The sequence below is a fragment of the Denticeps clupeoides genome, chromosome 12 (genome assembly GCF_900700375.1).
Source record: "Denticeps clupeoides chromosome 12, fDenClu1.1, whole genome shotgun sequence".
Classification (NCBI taxonomy): domain Eukaryota; kingdom Metazoa; phylum Chordata; class Actinopteri; order Clupeiformes; family Denticipitidae; genus Denticeps; species Denticeps clupeoides.
Genome location: NC_041718.1, coordinates 4,892,038 through 4,914,269, shown reverse-complemented (window position 1 = coordinate 4,914,269; position 22,232 = coordinate 4,892,038). Strand labels below are relative to the sequence as shown.

The 22,232-nt window shown below is 41.6% G+C and overlaps 1 protein-coding gene across 11 annotated transcripts in view; it reads left to right on the top strand.

Annotated features, from left to right (window-relative positions):
* chl1b (cell adhesion molecule L1-like b) overlaps positions 1-19,750 on the top strand; it is a 64,768-nt gene extending 45,018 nt beyond the window's left edge. For 5 of the 11 annotated variants that reach the window (XM_028997799.1, XM_028997804.1, XM_028997800.1 and 2 more), the window contains 15 exons: positions 1,281-1,382; positions 1,630-1,827; positions 2,079-2,149; positions 3,003-3,225; positions 4,871-4,986; positions 5,378-5,582; positions 5,681-5,803; positions 7,207-7,386; positions 8,972-9,025; positions 10,458-10,529; positions 13,646-13,759; positions 13,924-14,085; positions 14,451-14,582; positions 14,675-14,747; positions 18,946-19,750. In XM_028997799.1, coding sequence (XP_028853632.1) covers positions 1,281-1,382; positions 1,630-1,827; positions 2,079-2,149; positions 3,003-3,225; positions 4,871-4,986; positions 5,378-5,582; positions 5,681-5,803; positions 7,207-7,386; positions 8,972-9,025; positions 10,458-10,529; positions 13,646-13,759; positions 13,924-14,085; positions 14,451-14,582; positions 14,675-14,747; positions 18,946-19,147 — 2,027 coding nt within the window. In that variant the 3' untranslated portion in view covers positions 19,148-19,750. Of the gene's footprint in view, positions 1-1,280; positions 1,383-1,629; positions 1,828-2,078; positions 2,150-3,002; positions 3,226-4,870; positions 4,987-5,377; positions 5,583-5,680; positions 5,804-7,206; positions 7,387-8,971; positions 9,026-10,457; positions 10,585-13,645; positions 13,760-13,923; positions 14,086-14,450; positions 14,583-14,674; positions 14,748-15,615; positions 15,698-18,945 lie in introns of those variants that run through there. The other 6 variants (XM_028997806.1, XM_028997802.1, XM_028997805.1 and 3 more) reach the window with 6 other exon arrangements.
* Positions 19,751-22,232: the final 2,482 nt, after the last annotated feature.

The following is a 22,232-nucleotide window of genomic DNA, read 5'->3' as shown; positions in this document are numbered from 1 at the left end:
GACTGTTACAGATGTATTCTACGACTGGTTTTACTTATCATCTTTACTTATTTACACAGGTATGTACACTAAAAAAGTGAACACTGGCTAAACTGCTCATATGCTCAGTGCACATTGCCATTAACATTACGCTGAAAAAAATGAATTTGAAGTAGTCTGTCTCACCTAATAGTTTAGCATTGCCGTAATGTAAATAAACCAAACCTGCTGTAACCTCTGTATTTACATTACATCAATGTTAAAATATTAGGTTTTGACAGATTACTTCAAATTAATTTTTCACATGCAAGCAGTGATGAATATAACCTTTAATTAGGTATAATCATATAAGCAGTAGAGACATCATTAATTACACCAATATCTGTTTATTTTTAAAGAATTATAAGATTCAGTATCTAAAAATAACAACCTTTATAATGGCATGATTGTAACACAAGGTTTTGCAGATGTTTAAAAAAAATTAACAAATTTTTTATCTCAATATATTTTAAACTATTTAAATGTTTATATTTACTAGTTAATATTCTACTCTTTATTGTTCTACTTTTCAGTCTACAGCCTACATCTCTATATATGCATCAGAAAAAAATGTGCAAAATAAGAAAAAATAAATGAGCATAAATTTGTGTTTTATTTAAGTTTGAACTGTGGATGGAAGTAACCTATAAATCAGAAGGCCACAAAGTGACGCGTTCAAACCCCACTTACTACCATTGTGTCCCTGAGCAAGACACTTAACCCCTTCTGTACCCTGTAACTACTGATTGTAAGTTGCTTTAGATACGGATGTCGGCTAAATGCCGTAAATGTAAATGAACATTTTTGGTTAATGCTCAGCTAAGATGATTTGAAAGAGGGATTACACTGCGTTAGAAGTATACATTTTGAGAAACTGAAAAATAATAACAATAATGATGATAAAGACACACCGGCTCTAGACCATAGACAAACCCACAGGCTCCAGGGTGATTTGTTTTGTGTAGGGCATTCTGCTGAAAGTCATTGCTTAAAAACAGCCAGAGGCAGTTTTTCTTTCTTTTTCTTTTTTTCTTTTGTTAACTGCATTTTGTGTAATTGCTGTGGTTGTGACATTTCATTAATGCAAATTGTACTCCAGAGTAGAGCAGTGCAAGGTGAGTCGTAAACGCATTTTTTTTCTGAAACAAGCTGTGGAATTTTGGGACATGCGTATGCAGGTCACGCTCTATGTGACATCAGAAGGGCGGTCAATTTTTGGAGGGTGAGCTACCATCAAAGCTGCTTGTTGTGTTGTTTTCCAGATGTCCCTGATGCACCAGAAGACCTGATGTTGTCAGAAGACTATGGTAGGAGTGCAAAACTGAAATGGATCCCGGGGGATGACCACAACAGCACAACCTCGGGTAATTGGACCATCCGGCCTGCTCTCTGCTAACAGCAGCCTACTGTAGGCTCAGCGAAGGGAGGCTGGTTACAATTAATTTGTGAGCGTAACGGGATCGACACACTTTATTTAGACCTGGTTCATTATTCATACCATGGGGTCAATAGAAGTTATCTGCATAGTCGGCCATGAAGAAGCTTACTGTAATGAGGGTCATGTCCAGTGTGTGGAGTTACTTTTTTCTCTTTTTCTCCTCCTCACTACAGAGTTCATTATAGAGTTTGAAGACAGTCAGCGGGAACCAGGGAATTGGAGGGAAGTGCTGCGCATCCCTGGCAACCACGCCTCTGCGTCTCTGAAGCTGCACGGCCATGTCGAGTACCGCTTCCGCGTCAAGGCGGTCAACGCCATAGGGAAGAGTCGTCCGAGCGAGCCCACCGAGAGCTACAAAACTCCGGCCACAGGTCTGCAGACGCTCGACAATTCTTCTGTGGCTTGTTTCAGAGCTCCACTGCAGGCATAAGATGGACAGTCTTGGTGCTCGGTGAACTTTCAAACATTCTGAAATTATGAGATAATTGATCCCCCAACAGCCCATCTAGTTAAGATTCTGCTCTCTAATGGGCACATTTCACAGCTCTTTCTTTTCTTCTCTCTCTCTCTCTGCTAACAATTTTGTCCCTGGCAAAATCCATATTCCTCCTTTCTCTCAAAGCTCCTGACAAGAATCCTGAAAACATCAAAATCGAAGGTCATTTGCCGCATGAAATGGATATTAACTGGGAGGTAAGAAACTGAAGATGTCGCACTATTCTTAGAATGTAACCAGGTTACTGGAGGATAAAGCAGAGCTACACTCAGAAGAAAAACAGGTCTTTTATTATATGAGATTAAGAGACCCAATGCATTATGACTGGCATAATTAAATTATTATAATGCAGTAACATCTTAAAAAACATACTGAGTCTGTCTAGTCAAGTGATCCTGTTCATGCAAATTCAGGTTTATCACAAAAAGATGAATGTTGGCCTGATTATTATTCAGCTACTTTATAAGATGAGCCATCTGTTGCTTATGGATCTGTGAGGTGGCTTTTTGTTATAACTTCATCATACGATCTAAGTCAAATCAGTCCAATTCTAGTTATTCTAGCAAGTGTGTTAAAATATAAGCCTTCCCTGACATTTTTATAAAACGTTTTACGAGGCCACTTCATGAGATGCTCATTAACATGAGTGAATGATAATAAAAGTGGTCAGCATAATCCTTCAGGACTGTTGGTCAAGAGAAGACAATAGTAGAATAGAAATGCCGCCATCACAGCAAAAGAGCCCTTCTTTGGAGAGATGCAAATGAGATGCATAGTCCTATGTCTTCCAGTTTTTTCTATAATGTAAAAAGTGCAAATCCCTTAAAAGACCAGGAGCAACTGGTACTGTATAATAATATAAAAAATAGCATTTCATATTTGGCACCATCTAATGGTATTCCAATTTTTGTCTAGTCCCTGAATGTAAGATGATAATCTTATATTAGGGGCAAAATGGTCAGTCAAGTTAAAAATACAGAAACGTGTCAGCATATATAAAACTTTAATTAAAACTCTAAATCAGACTTGGATTTTTTGTGTCTTATGCAGCCATTGACTCCAATTGAGCACAACGGTCCCGGCTTGGAGTATAAGGTGAGCTACAGGCAGCAAGGTGTCGAGGACAACTGGCACGAGCATGTGGTGAAGAGACACTCATTCGTGGTGAAGAACACTCCCACGTTTGTCCCCTATGAGATCAAAATCCATGCCAGGAACCACCAGGGGTGGGCGCCGGAGCCCAAAGTAATCATGGGTTACTCAGGAGAGGACTGTGAGTTTTTCATTTTTCTTTTCCGCGTTAGATTTTGCATACATTCTGACTGGATACTGGATGCTATTGATATCCAGTTCCCTGGGTGTCATTGTTCTGTCGACTCTAGTGTTTATAAATGGCTACAGAATGTGTAGAACACTTAGAAGAGTGCTGAATATGCATTAATCGCTTTTCCCCAAAGTAAGATTGCATTTTTAACCAGGAAAAAAGTGCCACTCCTTTCCCAGGATGACAATCAAACTGAACTACATGTAATGAAGCAGATGGCATGTTATTGGTGAAAACCAAGTCACGTTGCTCTAAAACGAAGGGAAAAAAATGTGATTGGCTTCAGAGGAGCAGCAGAATGCATTTGAGTCCCATCTGAAGAGCCCTAAAGGACCAGGCAACAGTGATGAGAGACACTTGTTTCGGTTTATGTGGTTTCTTTAGACCTTGCTGATCCCCTCAGGTTTTATTGAGGATGCAGGATGGTGCACAGACAGCGCTGCCTTTACTCTGCCCGTGTGCTCCTCCACACGGATAAATTAAATATTATCGTGCCCACGAGCTATTTACATTCAGAGCTCTAATTATTCTCGTGCCCTCAGTTTTCTTCTGGAGTTGCCCTCCTGATGATATTGCAGGTCACTACTTTTTTTTTTTTTCTATGTTCATCATTTACCCCCTCCCCTTCCTTCTCTCTTTCACTCTTTGCTGCAGGCTCTGAGCTGTTTTTTTTTTTTTTTTTACACTCCTGTCTTTCTATTTCATTATTTTCCCCTCCATCCCTGGTCTTTGTTCGGTTGTAGCCAGTAGAGTTACCTTGGGTCACAGTCTATTTTTGACCTGAACCGAATGTCTTTCAGATCCCATAATTCCGAGCGGTGTAGAGCTATCACATAGGAGCATGTGAATCTTTGTCGAGTGATGGTGTTATCTGTGCTGATACCGCTGCCCCTCGCTGGCGGGGCAGCACTAGCATGTAGAGATCCTTATCTGGAGAAGTAGATACGCCGCTACTCCGAAGGTGACATGCCACATCCCTGTTGTAACCTGCAGTAAAAAAGCTGGTATAGAGCTTAATTCAACGCTGAGCATTCAAACCTTCTACATTTTGCTGCATGTTAAAGGTTGATTAGTGTTGCCCGAGATGGCAATGACGTTTGTTAGTGATGAATATATTATAAGAAAAATCAGAAGTTACAACATTTGCTATTACATTAGACAGTTTGCTACCAAGCTTCCACAGGTGGGTTATCCTAGTCAGTCATATTTATTAGTCTTCTGGTCACTCACATATGCATAGCTGTACCAGTCAAATAAAACTCCTAGTGGATCAGCTAGACATTGTAACTGAAAATTGCAGAGGATTCTGGCCTTTTTTACAGAATAAAATTTTGTTAGTGTTTTTTTTTTTTTTTTTAAGAATTCAAATTTGTCTGAAATTCAGAACACATTTACATTGTTTACATAAGTTATTGATCAGCAGTGCTTATCATTGCTATTGTTTTAGTTTTATCAGTTTATTCATTTTAAAACATCAGCGTTGAAGCTAAGCTGGCTTTACACCCGCATTTTACCCAGTAGGTAGTGTGTCGGGTGCAGTGTTGTGGTGAATTGGTGCAACTTTTTTTAACAAGAGCCCCTGTGGATCCTGCAGTTCCATCCGCAGCCCCGGACGACGTTGCAGTGGACGTGATGAACAACACGGCGGTGAAGGTCAGCTGGACGCGCGTCCACAAGGACAAGCTGCGCGGACATCTGGGAGGCTACAGGGTAATTCCTCAAAAAAACATGGCTTTGCTTTTTTAAGACCCAGTTTAAAGGGATTGACCCCATCCAGAGACACAGAGCACCTACTGTGTACCACCAGCCGCCCTCGGGGCAATCCATCCCGTTGCTGCTGCTCCACACACACACACACACACACACACAGGCCTGGAGATCAGCTTCGCTCAGAGTGTATTTATTCACCCCACACTCCAGAGTCACATGACTGGCAGTACTGGGTGAGAAAATAGACAAGCTTATATACTCACCGCTCCCAGAGGTGTTTGCCGTTCATTTTTTTCTCCGTCTTCTTCTATAGTTTGAGTTTTTCCTTCATATCCTTTACCTGACCAAGTTTATTTGGGCCGGGGCTCCTTTCTTCCTCTCTTTTCTTCAGGTAAACTGGTGGAGGCTGCGCAGTCTCCTGGATTCAAGGAGATTTCACGAGGACAAGCACACGCTGACGTTTCCCGGAGACAGGGGGCACGCCCTGATTCCCGGACTCCGGCCCTTCTCCGAGTACAGCCTGATCGTCATGGCTTTCAACAGCCGGGGAAACGGACCGGGCAGCCATGCTGTCAACTTCAGAACCCCCGAGGGAGGTGGGATGAGCAGGAAATGTGCCACATAATTATAAACCGCCACTCGCAAAAGAAAAGAAAAGTTCTGACCGCCCGCTGCCTTCTTTTATCTTTCAAAGTGCCAGACCGGCCATCTGCTTTCAGAGCCGTGGACATACAGAAACACAGCGTCTCGTTAAGCTGGGCCCGTCCGATAGAAGCGCACGGCCTCCTCGTGGGATTCTTACTCCAGTACCAGATGAGTACGTGTGCTGTTCCGCCGCCGCCACTGAAAAGCATGTAACTGCATCGCTCTCGGCTCCGCCGCTCCCTCGCCTCCCCACTAGGGGATATCGTCGCACTGCTTGTCTATTCTGATCGTGTACCGCGCCTAGGCACCTCGCGAAGCAGATCTGCGGCAACAGAGATGTTAATGTGAGGAAAATGTGCGTGGATTAGTGCTCATGCTGCTGAAGTGCAGGGCTGGGAGGGGAGGGATGGATTGGGAGTAGATTTCTGGGAGGTGGAGAGAGTCAGGATTTAGAAATTGGGGCTTCCATATGGAAACACGTAAGACATACGGAGAGGATTTGGTCGGGGTGCAAGGGGACTTCAGCCAACATTTGTTACCTTTTGCTGGTTTGGGTTATTCCGTGACGAGGTAAAGCCCTGGTTCAAAGCCCAAACGTGGCAGAGACCAAGGCTGCAGCCTCACCAGCTTTCCAGGTCCTGGCTGATGACCCCCATCCTGTCTGCAGAGGAGCGCATTACAATAAAACATTTGCCTACCAGGCACATTATATCTTTGCTACCAGACTGATGATTAAGCATATTAGGACATTAACGGCCTATGGAACACCGTTCCCTAATTGGACGTGATGCTGCGCCTGCTGCTATGATGCTTCCGTGGCCAAGTGCCACCTTTCAAAGATAAGACAATTTCCAATGTCACAGGCTTGGTAGAGCCAAGGTGGGCATTTTAAGTCCCCTTGAAGGAAGTCATGTGTAAAATGTTGGGGATAATGCACACAGCTGTCAGCGTGGCACAGGGAACGCCAGAGGAGCTCTGAAAGCCAGCAACACAGCTGTCTCTGGGCTAGGCCCGGCGTCGGAGAGGCCTGGCAAAATTAATATTTCACAGATTTCTGCACAGGCCCGCAATGGCATTCACAGCCCGTTTGATCACACGGGAGAGTGCTCTCTAATGCGAACTGATCGGCCCCAGCAAATGGAGCCAATTTGACCACCGCTTAGGAAACTCATAAACCATCTGATGTTTTAATGATGCTGCCTTTTTCTCTATTGCTTTTTAACTTAAAGTCTATCAGGGGTGTTCTTCAGAAAGGCTGCTTTGTGCATTTTGGTACAATTCACAGCAAGCGTTCTGTAAAAGGCTGGATGGCTCATAGAGGCATAGCTCGTGTAGTGTTGGGCAAGTTACCCAGGAAGAAAAAAAAGTGGAAAGTAAGTGACAAGGGATCAAAAATTAAGACCTTTTTCTCAGCAGTGCTGAGTATTTTGTAGTATTTAAAAAGGGAAGTTGTTTCATTCTGGGGACAGTACAGTAATAATATTTCATTACTGAATTACACAGGTATTGGTTATTTATAGCTGCTTCATAGCCAAATGGTATGCATTGCTTTTTTTTTGTCTCTTTTTGAACTAGTCAATGACACAGAAGAAGTGGGGCCACTTCTCACCATCAACATCAGCAACCCGGAGAGCAGCAAGTGGCTCCTGCAGGACCTTGAGCCCGTGAGCAAATACAAGTTGTACATGAGAGCCTGCACCCGAGTCGGCTGTGGCCCTGCGGCCAGCGAGGAGTGCACCACCAGCACAGAAGCCCGTGAGTTGCCTGTGTTTGTTGGGATTGTTGGGCAGAGAGGTCAGGAATGTGGCTGGATGCTGAATTCCTGTCATGAAGGACACTGTTTCACTACAAGAAGCACATCCTGATGGAACCTTTTGTTCACTTTTGATATATTGAAGGCTGCTTTGCTCTCTTACAACTAACGTTATAAATGTACATTACATTTACATTTACAGCATTTATCAGAGTCCCCCCCTGGAGCAACTTAAGTAGTAAGTGGGATTTGAACCTGGGTCTTCTGGTTCATAGGTGAGTGTTATGCACTAGGCTTCTACCACCCTCATTAAAGACTTAAACACAGAAGACCCAGGTTCAAATCCCACTTTGATACCATTGTATCCCTGAGCAAGACAATTAAGTTGCTCCAGGGGGGGTCTGTCCCTGTAACTACTGATTGTAAGTCGTGTATAAAAACTCACTTTACTCTTCAAAACCTAAACTTGAAGTGGTCTAAAGGCATGTAAACTTGCAGGGAGGGTGACAGAGGTGCTGTGGGGGGTTGGGCTTGGGGTTGTATTGGTTTTCCATTCTGCTTGGCTTTTCATATGTCCATCCGACCACATCTTTATTGCTAAACAATATCAAACTGGGTGTGTGGCTGGGTTTCATTTATCATAGTCATGAAGGACCAAGTGCTTATTGATTTGAAGGTGTAAGCCAGCCAAGGGGAAAGACGAAGAAAAAAAGAATGCTCTTGGAAAGGCAACAGCAGATTTTGCCTGTTATTACGGAGCAGTAATTGAAATGAAATTGTTTTCGATGCGTATTATAGTTCTGATGATAAGCTAATACCTGTTGCTATTCTCTTTCACCCTGCTCAAACTTTCCACAAAAAGTACCACCCCAAAAAGTACTGCCACTATGACTAAGTTATAACTAGAGTACACAGGAGGCAATTATATTATTATTTATTACTTACTATCCATTGTCACTACTTCAAACACAATAAGTATGTATTCATCAGGTCTACATTGAGGATAAGATTAATAACTCCTCTACATTTCAACATGCAGCAGCAATGAATATTAGGTATAATCTCAACTTCCAGCCCTCCACTAGAAGGAGACCAAGCACCACATTTTGAGAACCAAGGTCTTAACACAATGCATATAAATATGGTGGTGAAATATGGTTCTTAGATATGTGTGTGTGTGTGTGTGTGTGTGTGGGGGGGGGGTGTCTTGTCTTAGAGAGGAACCACCATGAATGTGCTATTGAGTTTTTTCTTGGTGACCCTAATTATTTCAGAGTCTCTCCTCTTTCTGCCTGGCCTGCTCCAGTGTTAATATGCTCTGTATTTAAATGCCACTCTCTGTGCCACTGATAGGCCTCAGGTTCTTTCATCATACCGTCTACACGTCTATTTTTCTGCTGTGAGAACTGTTCTTTCTGTGTTAGAGAGTGTGTGTGTTTGTGCATCTACCAGCTGATGCAACCCTTGCTGAAGAAAGCACAGTAGACATGGGGATGCGGTGGCTCTTCCCACATGTCAACTCTGCAATGCATTTTTCTGTCTTATTTTTTCTCTCTCCTTTCCCTGTCTCTGTCTCTCGCTCACCAGCCTCGCCAGAAGTACCAACACGCTGCTTCAGTATGAGCATGTTTTCTTCCTGTGGTAATTTATGTAGCATCGAATCTAGAATCTGCCTTATCTACAGGGATCCAGTTCTGAATCCAGTTCACGTTCAAAATGTCTTATTCCAGCATCCCCTGTGGGAAAAGATAAAATAAATAAATAAAGAAGACAACAGCATTGTCACCTTAAACAGATAATGCTGGATTGTTGGTGCTAGATTCATTGCGCCATTCCTTGGAAACTCAGAAAATGCCTAGCTGGTTAGGACATACGCTTTTTAGTGCTTTTTTTGTGCTTCTGAAGCTGCCGTAGCAATACGGACTAAAGGATGGTGTGACATCTCCCTTCTAAATTAACACGCCGCTAACCTGCCTGGTAATTACCCAGCAATGCACATGCCTTTTTTTTCCGTTATTGAAAGCGTTCATTGCCCCATTATTTATTTATTTATTCATTTTGCCTTTCTGCCCTGCTTATTTCTCATATGGCAGGGTGTACCTGCAGAGATTATTGTCACCTGTAGGTAATTGTCCTTGTCAGAGGCGCACCCTTGCCATCAGTGCTGAGCACTGCATTGTCACACCGCTCAGGTGGCGCCTTTCATTTTCCACCGTGGCGTGTGCATGAGCGTTTTACCCGATTAACAATAAATACTAATGCACACCCTCTAATTACCTATCCATTTCTGTCAGCATTAGCAAGTGTCACTGTCAACACTGATTTCAACGCTGAGCAAAAAAAAAAAAAATTATAAATGCATCCCCAAAGCACTGAGTGTGATGTAGAAATACAATTATCCCATGTATTAGTAGTCGTAATTCCCATTATTTCATTTTGATGTGACTTACTAAAATCTGTTTATACTTACAACTGCATTGGCGCGTGATAATTTGTGAACCCCACACAAAAGTAGATAAAGAGAACCCAATTATACAAATGAGAAAATTTATATTTGTGCTGTTCATTGCTGAAAAAAAGGAGTCATTGTCTTTCTGCAGGACCCACTTTATCAACTCTTAGTTGGTAAAAAAAAAATCTGTTTTCTGGTATGAATTGCAATTCAATCTTCCTTCAATGATGGAAAGCTGTCCTGGTCCAAACCACGATACTACCACCACCATGTTCTGGTTTCTTCATGCGATCACTAGCACCCTGCAGATGGGTAGCATGATTCTTTATGGAAACCAGTTGCCTTACAAAGACTCTTTTTTTTTTTAACCTTTGCCAACCTAATGAGCAGTAACCCCCACTTTTTATGTCCTCAAAATGTTTTTATGCTGTGATATTTTTATTGGTTTCTCTTCTAGCACTGGCATTTATGTAGGAGTCTAGAGAGTTGTAAAGGCTTTCATAAGTTTCAAACTCCCCTGCACTTTAAAAATAGTTATTAATAATTAGACATTTACCCATTCCAGTAGTGTTGGTAGATGTAGTGGCAAAACCAATTCAAAGCTCTGATTTCTCTCTCCAGGCAAGTCCACTACCCGCTCTCCTCCAAGCACCACAAGGTCCCGTGCGACCAATGCCACTCTGTCCTCCTTAGGTATAAATCTGTGTCTGAACTGTCGACATGATTACACACGACCTCAGCGGTAAAGGTGAAACGCGCTGCACATTAAGCAATACGCATTAGCTCTTACTCAAAAAGCAATGAACCTGTGAAAACTGCCTTTCAGTGGGAGAGCCTTGCCAGGCAGATGGGGACTCGTGCTCTAATTGTGGGGAACTGATTTGTTGCTGTCCTGTTTTCCTTCCCCCCCGAAAATTGGCCAGGGAGTCACCTGGCATTTCGCTTAACTTGAGAAAGTAGATCAGCCGTGTTTCCACGGGACGAATTAAAGGCATCTCCCCCGTGTTGTTCACGCCGAGGATAACGTGTGTAGGTTAATGTTCAGAGAGGGACTTTCAGTGTGTCTGTGATAAGCGCGAGCCGCTGAAAGCTAGAGGTCAGAGCGGTGGAGTGGCTCTGGGCTTCCGGTGAGAGAGCGTCCCGGGTCCGCTGTTTCAGGACACATGGTGGAGCCTGGGCGCCCTGCTGGGACAGCAGATGCTCCTGGCGGCGCTTGGTACGACTCAGCCGCCGGGTATTTTTAGTTCCCGCTTCTGTGTCACTTCAAGTCACTGTAATGCACCAAGTGATCAGCCTAACGATTAGTGACGTCATGAAGGAGCTGGTCATTGTAGAAACTGGTGTCCCTGAAAGATGAACTCATTCCGAAGTAGTCAAGGGTGCATTTGTCTGAAGTTCCTTCTTTCAGGGAGTGAGAACAGTCTGGCGTATTTCCTCACAAAAAGGGCCATAATATCCGGGCGCAATCTAAGACATATTTGCTAATGTTCCATGAAGTTTGTCTTCAGGATTTACAGAAATAAACAGGTGACAAGAAACCGTTATTTTTATTGTGGTCAGTTTTGTTGGCGATTGATTTATACGTCTTTTTATATGCAAAATGTGAAAAAGAGCCAGTGGACCATATTAAAGCCCCTCTTGTCAGTACGTCACTCATGTAAGTGTAGCATGGCATTCATTGGCATCCTTCTCCTCCATTTCCCTCTATCCTCGGCACTCCTAATACTTCTCAGGACCACACATACTACCAAAAAAAAAAAAAGTGCAGATTATGAGAGCTTTAATTCAAGCCGTTCGGTGATGTGAATGTGAAATCACTGGCAAAATTTTACCCCTGGACTAAAAAGTGTCAAAATCATGGAGAAAAGTACAACAAAATTCAACTGATTTGTATTTTGATGGACTATAAATCATATTCCCATCATGTGAATGCCTGTAACAAAGAAATACATTAATTGATTTTAATTTCAGATCTTGGTTTTGAAGATTTCTGAACAGTGGCATCTCTGTGTGGGGGGTACATGCAAAGTACTCTTACAAAAAAAAAATAGCTCCTGAGCAGAATCACAAGCATGCATTAAAATTGCGATTACAATATTTTATAGCTCACTGACATTTCTTAAAACCTTGAGTGTGAAAAGACCCAAAGCAAATCCAACAAGAGAGTAGAATGACAGTGCTGCCAGCCCACAAAGGAAGGACCAGAGTATCTGATGAATTTGTTTTAAACATAATAGTGTGAAAGTGAAAGTCATTGTGAAAAGCTGCAGCACAGCACACGGTGACACAGTGAAATGTGTCCTCTGCTTCTAACCATCACCCTTTGTGAGCAGTGGGCAGCCATGACAGGCGTCCGGGGAGCAGTGTGTGGGGACGGTGCTTTGCTCAGTAGACGATTACGGGTCCGTGTCCTTACCCGCTGGGCCAACCACTGTGTATGAAGGCATGAATAAAATGTAAAGAGATGTAAAGATGTTTTTATATATTATGTTCATTAGACCAGTGGTTCCAACCTGCCCTGAGGTTACCGAAACAATATTTGTAAAAATTAAATGGATAAAATCCCAATAACACACACAATAGGCTAATGAAAACTGCATAATCTTGTATGCTATATAGACTAGAGCTGTAAATCTTGGCCCAGGTTGGGTCAGGTGGGGTTCGTATTCAATTCGTACTCGGGTCAGCTCGGCTCGGTCAGCAAACATGAACTTCCAGCCTATACTGGTTGGTTCGGCGATTGATGAAAGTGTTTAGCTTTTTATAATTTTGTTTTATTAAATGTTCACTTTATTAGATGTTCATTTGATTTGCAATTCTCGGCCTCCGTTGTCACGTGATACATTTTGATGATCTCGCAAGAGATGCAGAAATGGATGCTGAGGAGGTGAAACGGAGGCAAGCAGCTGCCAATATTATTTTAAACTTGCAAATTTCCTTCCCTTCGTATTGCATGCAAAGAAAGATGGGATTTTAAAAAGCTGAGCATTGCAAGGCTGTATGGAAATGGCGCAGTACAAACACTGACTCTGTGACTGTCGTTTATTTAAACGCACCACCAGGCATAACAGTCTGCTGGGGTCGGGCTGAATTCTGTCGCTTGGGGCGGGTCAGGCCCATCTTTTAAGGCATCAACACAGCTCTAATATAGACTCCATGTTGCCTCAGTGTAAAACAATGAGAATAACAATTGCTGTTTATTTTTTTTACAAATAAAAGTTTGTTATCATTTTATTCTTTTAATGTGTGTATGTGTGGGAAGGAATTGGAGTTGGGCTGTGCTGGCTTTTCTTGGACAGAGGCAGGAGGCTTCAGGGAAGAAAAGTTTATGAACCACTGCATTCAACATTGTTAAAAACAAAATTAAAAAAAGAATTTCAATGACATGAAGCACAAATGGTTCAGTAATTTAGAAAGATGGAAGCTTGATTGGGGGAAAAAGAGTGAATGGGCACCCAATTTTTTTATATTTTCACATGAATTTACCCATAAAGCATGGCAGGTCAGATTTGCTTTGGTGTAATCATCTCATTTTGTTTAGGCTATTTCCCCCCTCATTTCCATTCATCCAGTTTTATTCTGAAAAAAATATTTGCCTTTCAAATTTCTACAATTTACTGCTGCTTGTGTGCATAAAGCGAACACTGCAGGAGACTGTATCTTTGTGCAAAAAAAAAAAAAACAATATTCAAACTAACCATGAACTTTGTAAATGTTGCATTAAAAAAGAGAAAAGAAAGGGAAGAAAGCCCTTTGTCTTTACTAACTACCTCTCTGTTATTTCCTCCTTTCTCTCGACCCTCTGTCAGTTCCGGCCTTGTTGAATGTTAGTTCGTCAGTTAGCCACAACTTTGCAAATATCAGCTGGATTCCGGGGAGCGCGCAAAAGGACTCAGAGTTGTATGTTGCATATATGAACAACCGTAAGCCAACCTTCCTTCTTCATTCGTCTTGTGTTTTTTGTGCCTGTGTGTGTGTGTGTGTGTGTGCGTAGTGTTCTTGGAACTGTTTACTAGAGAAGTGTCATGGTCTGTGTGCCTTTGTGGTCATGACTTTGACAACTAACGCTGTGATGCACCTTCTGTAGGTAAAGGTAACTGGAAGATATCCGAGCCGGTAAACGCCTCTAAGACTTTCCACGTCATTGAAGGGCTTGAACCTGGGACTGAATACACTGTGCGCCTTATGGCTAAGAACTGGGTTGATAATTCTAGTATTTTTGAAGATGTAATCAGGACAAAGGCCAAAGGTGAGGAGAGACCCACCGTTGACACAAATGTCCAAAAAACGCACACACACATCAGTCTTGAAAGTGGAATCTTGCCTCTTCCGAGAAAAGTTTGGAGTCTTTGTTTGAAGCTTTTCCGTCTCGAGGGTTTTCTGTTCAGGAGCTCAAGCTTGATGAGCGGAGTTACACTTAACGGCTCCTTCCATCAATTAATTAGACAAGCAGACTGTCTGTTTAATATTAATACCGCTACATTTCCATTCTGTTGCCCCCCCGCTGTCTCCGGTTTAGCGTCCAATAGCAGTTTATCGATGCAAAGCACTCAATCAAGATGCCTGGAAGAAGGTTGCGTCGAGTGAAAGTCACACAGCGCCTTCTCTCCACAGGTCTGGCCAGCATCCATGGAGGAATCTCCAATCAGAGCTGGTTCATTGGGCTGATGTGTGCGGTGGCCCTCCTCACTCTCACTCTGCTGATTGCCTGCTTTGTCAACAGGAACAAAGGAGGAAAATATTCAGGTAGAATTTTTGTTTTTCATCGTTTCTAAATCTGTTTTTCATCACTTAGGTGGATCACATTCATCTATATATTTTTCTTTTGTTTTATACAGTTAAAGAGAAGGAAGACCTTCACCCAGACGTGGAATCTCAGGGAATGAATGATGATACATTTTGTGAATACAGGTAAATATCTGAGCAGGTCTGCAGTTTATTTATTTTTATTTTTCTCTACAAATATTTCAGAAGAAAGTAAATAGACAATAATAATGTGTGAAATATAAAGTGTAGAGAATTAATAGTCACATTACTTTGTGTTTTTTGATATTTAATGTAAGCATTGTTTTTTTTTAGTTTAAGCTGTAGCATAAATATAGTCCTTCAAGTTTGAATCATATCAGTAAGTGTGTATGGTGGCCCCTTCTCACTCGGCCTTCTGACTGAATGAGTGTGGTCTTGACCTACTCTTTATGATTCAATGCTCTGTCACAGACAGTGTGCGATTGTAGTGTCTTGCGATGGGCCCTGTTTAAAGGTGCCGACACGTCTTAACATGGCCATGTCCCTTTGGAATACAAATAGCAGGTGAACAGCTTCATTGTAAACTCAGTCAGGGGTTCACTGTGCAGTGGAGTACGTGCGGATCTGTGCATGTTCCATTTCCCTGTTGCATCTGTAGAACACAGGTCATCAGTTGAGTCACAAAGTGTGGTTATGACATACTGTTTCACTTTTTTGTTTTTTTGGTCTTTTTTTTAACTTAATGTACCTCTGAACTCTTGTGTCTGTCATTCTGGTTGACACTCTTCAAGCCCTTGTCCCCTTTATTGGTGGGGTTAAATACATTTTTTGGTCTTTGGATATATTTGGCACAGCCCTAATACCAGTAATAATTTTGTTACTTTTATCATCAATTCAAATGAGAGAGTTTTAAATTTGAAGAAGTGATGTTGGCAAGCGTGGAACAGAACATGTTGATGTCTTGTTTTTTACTGAACAATGGTTATTATTATATAATTACATTTATAACATGCTAATTTGCATTTTTCCTGAGACATCTAACACAAGCAAGCCTTGCTCGGACTACCAATGACACGGCCATACAGGACACACACTGAGCTGAGTAATTGCTGAATGTAGGTGGCAAATAACAACCATCCAATGACATGTTGTTTATGCACATTGGATGATACTTTTGCTGCTTTACTTTACTGTGACTAGATGTTGTAGTGTTCATTAGATGAATGGTGTCTGCTACATCTCTATAGAGGGACATCATGAGGAAAGGTAACATTTTACTCTATCCAGCCTTAACTTCCATGAAAAAAGGTGTAATTACAGCATGGTGAAAAGGGCAATCTCTCATTTAACTTGTTTTTGATGTGGCCAGCTCAGAGCAAATGAAATAATTTTTGCATTAAATGATGCATTCTAGGATTTTAAATCAACCATCAGTTGAGATTTGACAACCGCCAGTCTGAACAGTTTTTTTTTCCTAAATGCATGGAATTTAGGCTTTACAGTAAAGTGTTGCCTAAGTGTTACACTCCCTTTATCAATCGATTTTCTGGGGTAGACAATATGGATATTTTTTTTTGCATCACTGAATGTTAAGGACTCTTTGTATGATATCCTATATGGCTATTGTGATGTAGTTATTGCACTTAAAATACTTTGTGGTTAAGTACAGTCAAATTTAAAAGTACAAATTCTTTCACTGCATTTTTGCATTGTTGGCACGACACATAAAATACCCAATTTGTCTGACTTGTAGAACCCATAGAACAGGGGTCGTCAACCTGCATGGGACTGTTTCTTGAAAATATATAATAACGTTATTGTATTTTATTTTTATCTACTGCTTTTTTATTTGTAGTTTGAAATTTGAAGATCATTATGCTCTTGTAACAAGAAAACCCAGTGTTTAAATTTTTTGTCGCTCACAAATACCCTATATAAGTTTATGCCCACAACCCCGCCTGGGCAACCCCACCAGAGCTGTTAATGACATTGGTCAATTAGAGCATTGTTCTATGCTGGCATAGCCACAAAGTTATGGTGACCAGATCTCCTCTTTTTCTGTCAACATGCAGTGTTCACCCCCCCAACCAATCCGCACACGAGCAACTTTGCATAAATACAATTTCACAGGCAGTTTTTTTTTTATACATAAAAATAAAAATAATATATGCAGTGTTTTATGTTCATGTGGCTCCTGGTGCTTTCTCTTTTGTGGAAACCAGGTCCAAATGACTCTTTGAGAGTTAAAGTTTGCCAACCCCTGCTCTAAAATATGGAACTGGTAAAATGTTATAGAATTAAACACAACCAAGCTGACAAAGAAGTTATCTGTTTTTTTTTTTTGTACGAAACAGCGTGGTAGGTGTCCTGACATCAACCATTTAGCATCTTCTACCAAGGAAGATCCAGCCAACTTTAAAACACTGGTGCACCAAACGTAGCCAAAACCGAGAGCTTATTTTTCTCTTCAGCAGTTATTTACACATATTATATAGTCATAACATTTTATTCATGTTCGTGCTAGCTTTATAAATTACAGTAATTAAAAGACAAGCCTTGCCATATGTAACCCTACTGTTAACTGATCACATCCAATTTCAGAATTAAAGGTAGAGAGTATAGAAACGTAGCCAAGTAAAAAGCACAATATTTGCCTTTAAAATCTAGTGAAGTGAAAGTCATACGTTCACCCAAAAATATACTACGCAGGTGGTACTATTACAGATACCCCAAAAGTCTACGACTGTCCACCTCTGAAAACGTGTTATATCATCAGGAGGGGAAGGGAAGTGCACAGTTGCAGACATGTGAGCTGAGCTGAGCTGAGTCTGGCCTTATTGGACGGGAGCAGTAGAGGCTGCGGCGGGTTGCGTGTCTGGTGGAGGAGACGGCGATGCATTCTGAGCCAGCGTTTTGACACCGTCAAATAAGCGCAATGTTTTCTGCTGAAATTCTGAGGAGCGTTACACTTTGACACGCAATTGGCATGTCACACGGCAATCGAGCTACAAAGATTATGGTGTTAATTGGGCGTTCTTTTTGGAATCCTACCTGAAGCGGAGCAGTGCCCAGACCAGAGGGTCACAGTCACTACCGGCTTTTTTTTTTTTTTAAATGCTGCCACCAGAAAATCGCCAAGCAACATTATCATGATCAATTATGTTCTGCACTACATCGATGCAGAATCATCCACGTCTGCATCGATTATGAGATTCATTTCGGATCTTATTACACTGTAAAAAAAAAAAATGTAAGGAAAAGTTACAAATTTAAGGCAACCGGCTGCAGAGCATTTTTAAGTTCTCTCAACTTCACGCCCATGTGTTGAGAGACCTTAAAAATGCTTCACAGTTGGTTGCTTTAAATTTTTAAATTTTCCCAACTTTTTTTACAAAATAAAACGCTGGGATTGCTCTGGGATTTTCACCCCCCTCGGCTGTGGGGGCCAATATGAAAGAGGAGGAGTGTCACAGTGATGTCAGTGAAATGGTCTATTATTTGCTGTAAAGTTTGTGGAACATGTCAGTCCCTAGATACAGGTCAGAGGTCAGTTTTGGTCATCGAGTGAATATTTGTTTGGTTAAAGCTGTTATCAGTTGATGAATGTCTACTTGCCGTTAAATGCTTCATTCAGTCTTCTGCAATTTAAAATAACAGTCATATTGCATATGACATAGAAATGTGTATTCCTGTAATCAACCGGTTCTCAATGGAGCGTGAACCTCGATCACAAATGCACATGATATAAGACCGGATATAACATACAGGCCCATGGATCGGAAATGAATGCGTTGACTTAACCTTGTCTTGCAAGATGAGATGTTGTGCATGTTAGCCTTCACTTGGGGTCCACAGACTAATGCTCCTGATCAAAGGCTGAATTCTTTTTCAGCGATATATCAAATTAGACACGAATGTTCTCAAAGATCTGAAATGCTTCAAAAAATTGCTTCCCTCTATAATAACATTCTTTGAAAAGAACATCTTTTGTGCTGGTAATTATTTTAACTTAATGAATCTCTTTTTCTGTACCATTCAAAATGCTACAGTGTGAGATGTCAAGGCGTTCAATTAGTTTTCTTCGTGGCTGATGACTTTTTCAACATGTGCATGAAATTTGAAGGCTATTTATACAGCAGTGAACTATTCAAAAAACTGCCGCCTTCGAGGGTTCCGAATACCTCTTCAGTGTTTGCGTGACTTTGCCCCCCCGCTGCTGTGTCACACGATTGTTATGCCTAAAACATTTTAACTATTCATCCTGACCTCAATACCGCCTTTCATCCGAAAAGGTCTAAGTACTTAGCCATGCTGGTGTCACCACCTGCTTTTGAACATACAGTTTCTTTGTTCTGTTGTGCAGTGACAATGACGAGAAACCGCTGAAGGGCAGCCTGCATTCTCACAGCGGGGACATTAAACCAGCAGACAGCGGGGACAGTCTAGTGGACTATGGTGATGAAGAAGGCCAGTTCAACGAGGATGGCTCCTTCATTGGCGAATACGCAGGACGGAAGGAGCGGGCGTCTGTTGAAATCAAAGGGACCGGTCAGACTGCAGCATAAAGAGCGGTGACACGATTCATCTTAGGGACACACTCACATTTTGCTTTCTCTGCAATTGTAAAAAAAAAATAAAATAAAAATGACACACTACATCGGCACAACTTCATCCGAATTAATAATTTGTCATTGTCATACCACACTGTCACATTCATTTTATAAAGGCTTAGTTCTGGCATATTGTAACAGATCAGTCTTTTTTCAGATGTATATATATGTGTGGGATGTTTTATATTACCGGGAATCAGTCAAAACTTGTGAGCCGCCAGCACTTTTCTTTGTCTTTTTTTTTTTTTGGTGTAAATTCTGCATCTGTTTGTAATCCTCTGGGTTGGAGAAGAAAAAAAATGTTCTGCTGTTATCAGTTGTTACACTCAGCAAGATTTTCTTTTTATGTCTGTTTCATAATGTAGCAACACAATGTATGTGACCATGATTTTTTTTTTCAGTTGATTCAAATTTTATTGACATTTTATATTTCAGACACATTCATTAAATGTGACTTAATGTGTATGGATTTTCTTTTATTTATGGGGTTTGATATTTGAGGCAAACGCATAAAACCTACAAAACAAATAAAAACAATAAAACCTCATATTTTCAGGACTGACCTTGGATTCTGAGACTTGTATTTGCGTACATCATATGTTAATATGGATTGCAAATATTATAAGTTTCTGTTTTCTATTCTAAGTTTTTGTAGTGTAGTTGTTATCACGTTAGCTAATACGCGAAAGGTCCTCGGTTCGATACCGGGCAGAAACAGACTTCTTCTTTATTGGGCCAGTGGTGGCCTGAGGTGCCACTGAGCAAAGCACCGTCCACACACACTGCTCCCCGGGCGCCTCTCATGGCTGCCCACTGTTCACCAAGGGTGATGGTTAAAAGCAGAGGACACATTTCGTTGTGTCACTGTGTGCTGTGCTGTGTATCACAATGATAACCACTTTCACTTTTTTATAATAATGTTCAGAAACGTGTTTCACACAGAAAGAAAGTGAAGTGTTTTATATACATCACCATGCTTCATATATATATCTATATATATATATATATATATATATATATATATATATATATATATATATATATATATATTTTTTTTTTTTTTTTTTTTTTTTTTTTTTTTTTTTTTTTTTATATTTTCTCAGCCTAGTCCTCAGAGAACAGTAGATGTTCCCAACTCCTGTTGATGTGTTCCCACCTTGAGGCATATGTCAGTTCACAAGTGTATGAGGTCACACATTTAACCTATGTCTCTTGCTTTTTAAAAAATAGGCAAACTTGTATAACTTGCTGTCAAAATGTGACGTATATAAACAAACCAGTATAAAAAGTATAACAAAAAATGGTTCCCAGGTGTTGTTCTGGCAAGTTCTACCACAAATCACTGTCAATGGGCCAACGATGAGTCAAACTCAATGACTGAGCACAAAGCTGTGGACTTTAAACTGTGGGAATCACCTGCTTTCATATTCCTGTTGATACAGGATGATAGTAGCCTAGTGGGTAACACACTCACCTATGAACCAGAAGACCCAGGTTCAAATCCCACTTACTACCATTGTGTCCCTGAGCAGGACACTTAACCTTAAGTTGTATAAGAGCATTTGATAAGCTGTAAATGCTGTAAATGTAAACAAACAAAATTTCCTATCTCTTCATGCCTCCTCAAGTAGCTATGTGAATGCATTCAGAAGCATTCTGGGCAGAACAAAAGAACAAAACGGTCCAGGATCCAGGATCACCCAAAGCGCATCAGTGGGAGTCAAGAATGCACTCTACGGGGTGGGCCGAATTGAGAGGTGTTACAGTCAGGCACAGGCTCCAAAACGATACAAAGGCGTATACGATTTATTGCCAATAAATGGTAAATAAAAACACACAGGGGTAAAGGCCAAACGGTCAAGTTGTAAAATAGCAAGGGACAACAGCCACCATGCAGGCCAGCACTCTTCTCTATAAAAAAGGGCAAAGCAGGCTATACCTGCTGTGGAGGCTCAGGTCTTTTGGAGTACAGGGGCCACTCTTGAAGACTTTTTATGACTCAGCCATCTTTCATGTGGTCTGCTGGGGCAACAGCATCTCCGCTGGGGACAGAAAGAGATGGAACAGGCTGATTCGACGGGCCAGCTCTGTTCTAGGATGCCCTCTGGACCCAGTGGAGGTGGTGAATGACAGGAGAATGGTGGCTAAGCTGTCATCCTTGTTGGACGACATCTCCCACCCCATGCAGGAGACCCTGACAGCACTGAGCAGCTCCATCAGTGGCAGGCTGCTGCACCCACGATGTGGGAAGGACAGGATCAGAAGGTCTTTTCTACCAACTGCTGTCAGACTCTACAACAAAGACCTCACAGTTGGCCACACACACACAGACAAACAAACACACACATCAAATACACCATGGTAGTTACCCATTGTACAGGTGTACCCATTGTACATGTGTAGATACCAATTGTACATTGTGTAGATAAATACATATACCTATTTATTTTTTGCTGCTCTTACATTTGTTCTATCCACTTTCTGCTGTGACAATGCATTTTGCAACTTGTGGGATTGATAAAGGTTTATCTTATCTTGTCTTATCTTATCTCTCACAGATGTTTTCATTGGTTGAGTTGTAGTTCAGTTCTTTTATTTTCAGTTCAGTTTATTTTACTCTCCTGCCACACTCTTCACATCCACTGTTCGCATCCTGTTTGTTACAAACAGCCTCCATTTGAGTGTTCTGCCCGATTACAGGACACCTATCACACCAAAAGGGGGCGGAGTCCTTTCCAGGGTGAATGAGTTGCCATCCAGAATGGCTGACAGAGTCAGAATCGTCGTGGCCACAGAATGCCGCCCCGTCTCCTGGTCGGGCAAGCCTACCGGCATGATGATTTGTCGTGGAGGCACCATAGGTGAGGGTAATGCGTGGGCTCTCCCCCGGTCCATTGTGTTAGCCGCCAGGGGTGCAGGCCAAGGTGGAGAGTGAGGTGGAGACCACCGGGATTCTGGAGATGGTGATGGAGTGGCTGGCCTGAGTCGCAAGAGCAAGTGGCCAATCTGCATGAGCAACTGGAATAGTGCTTCATATGAG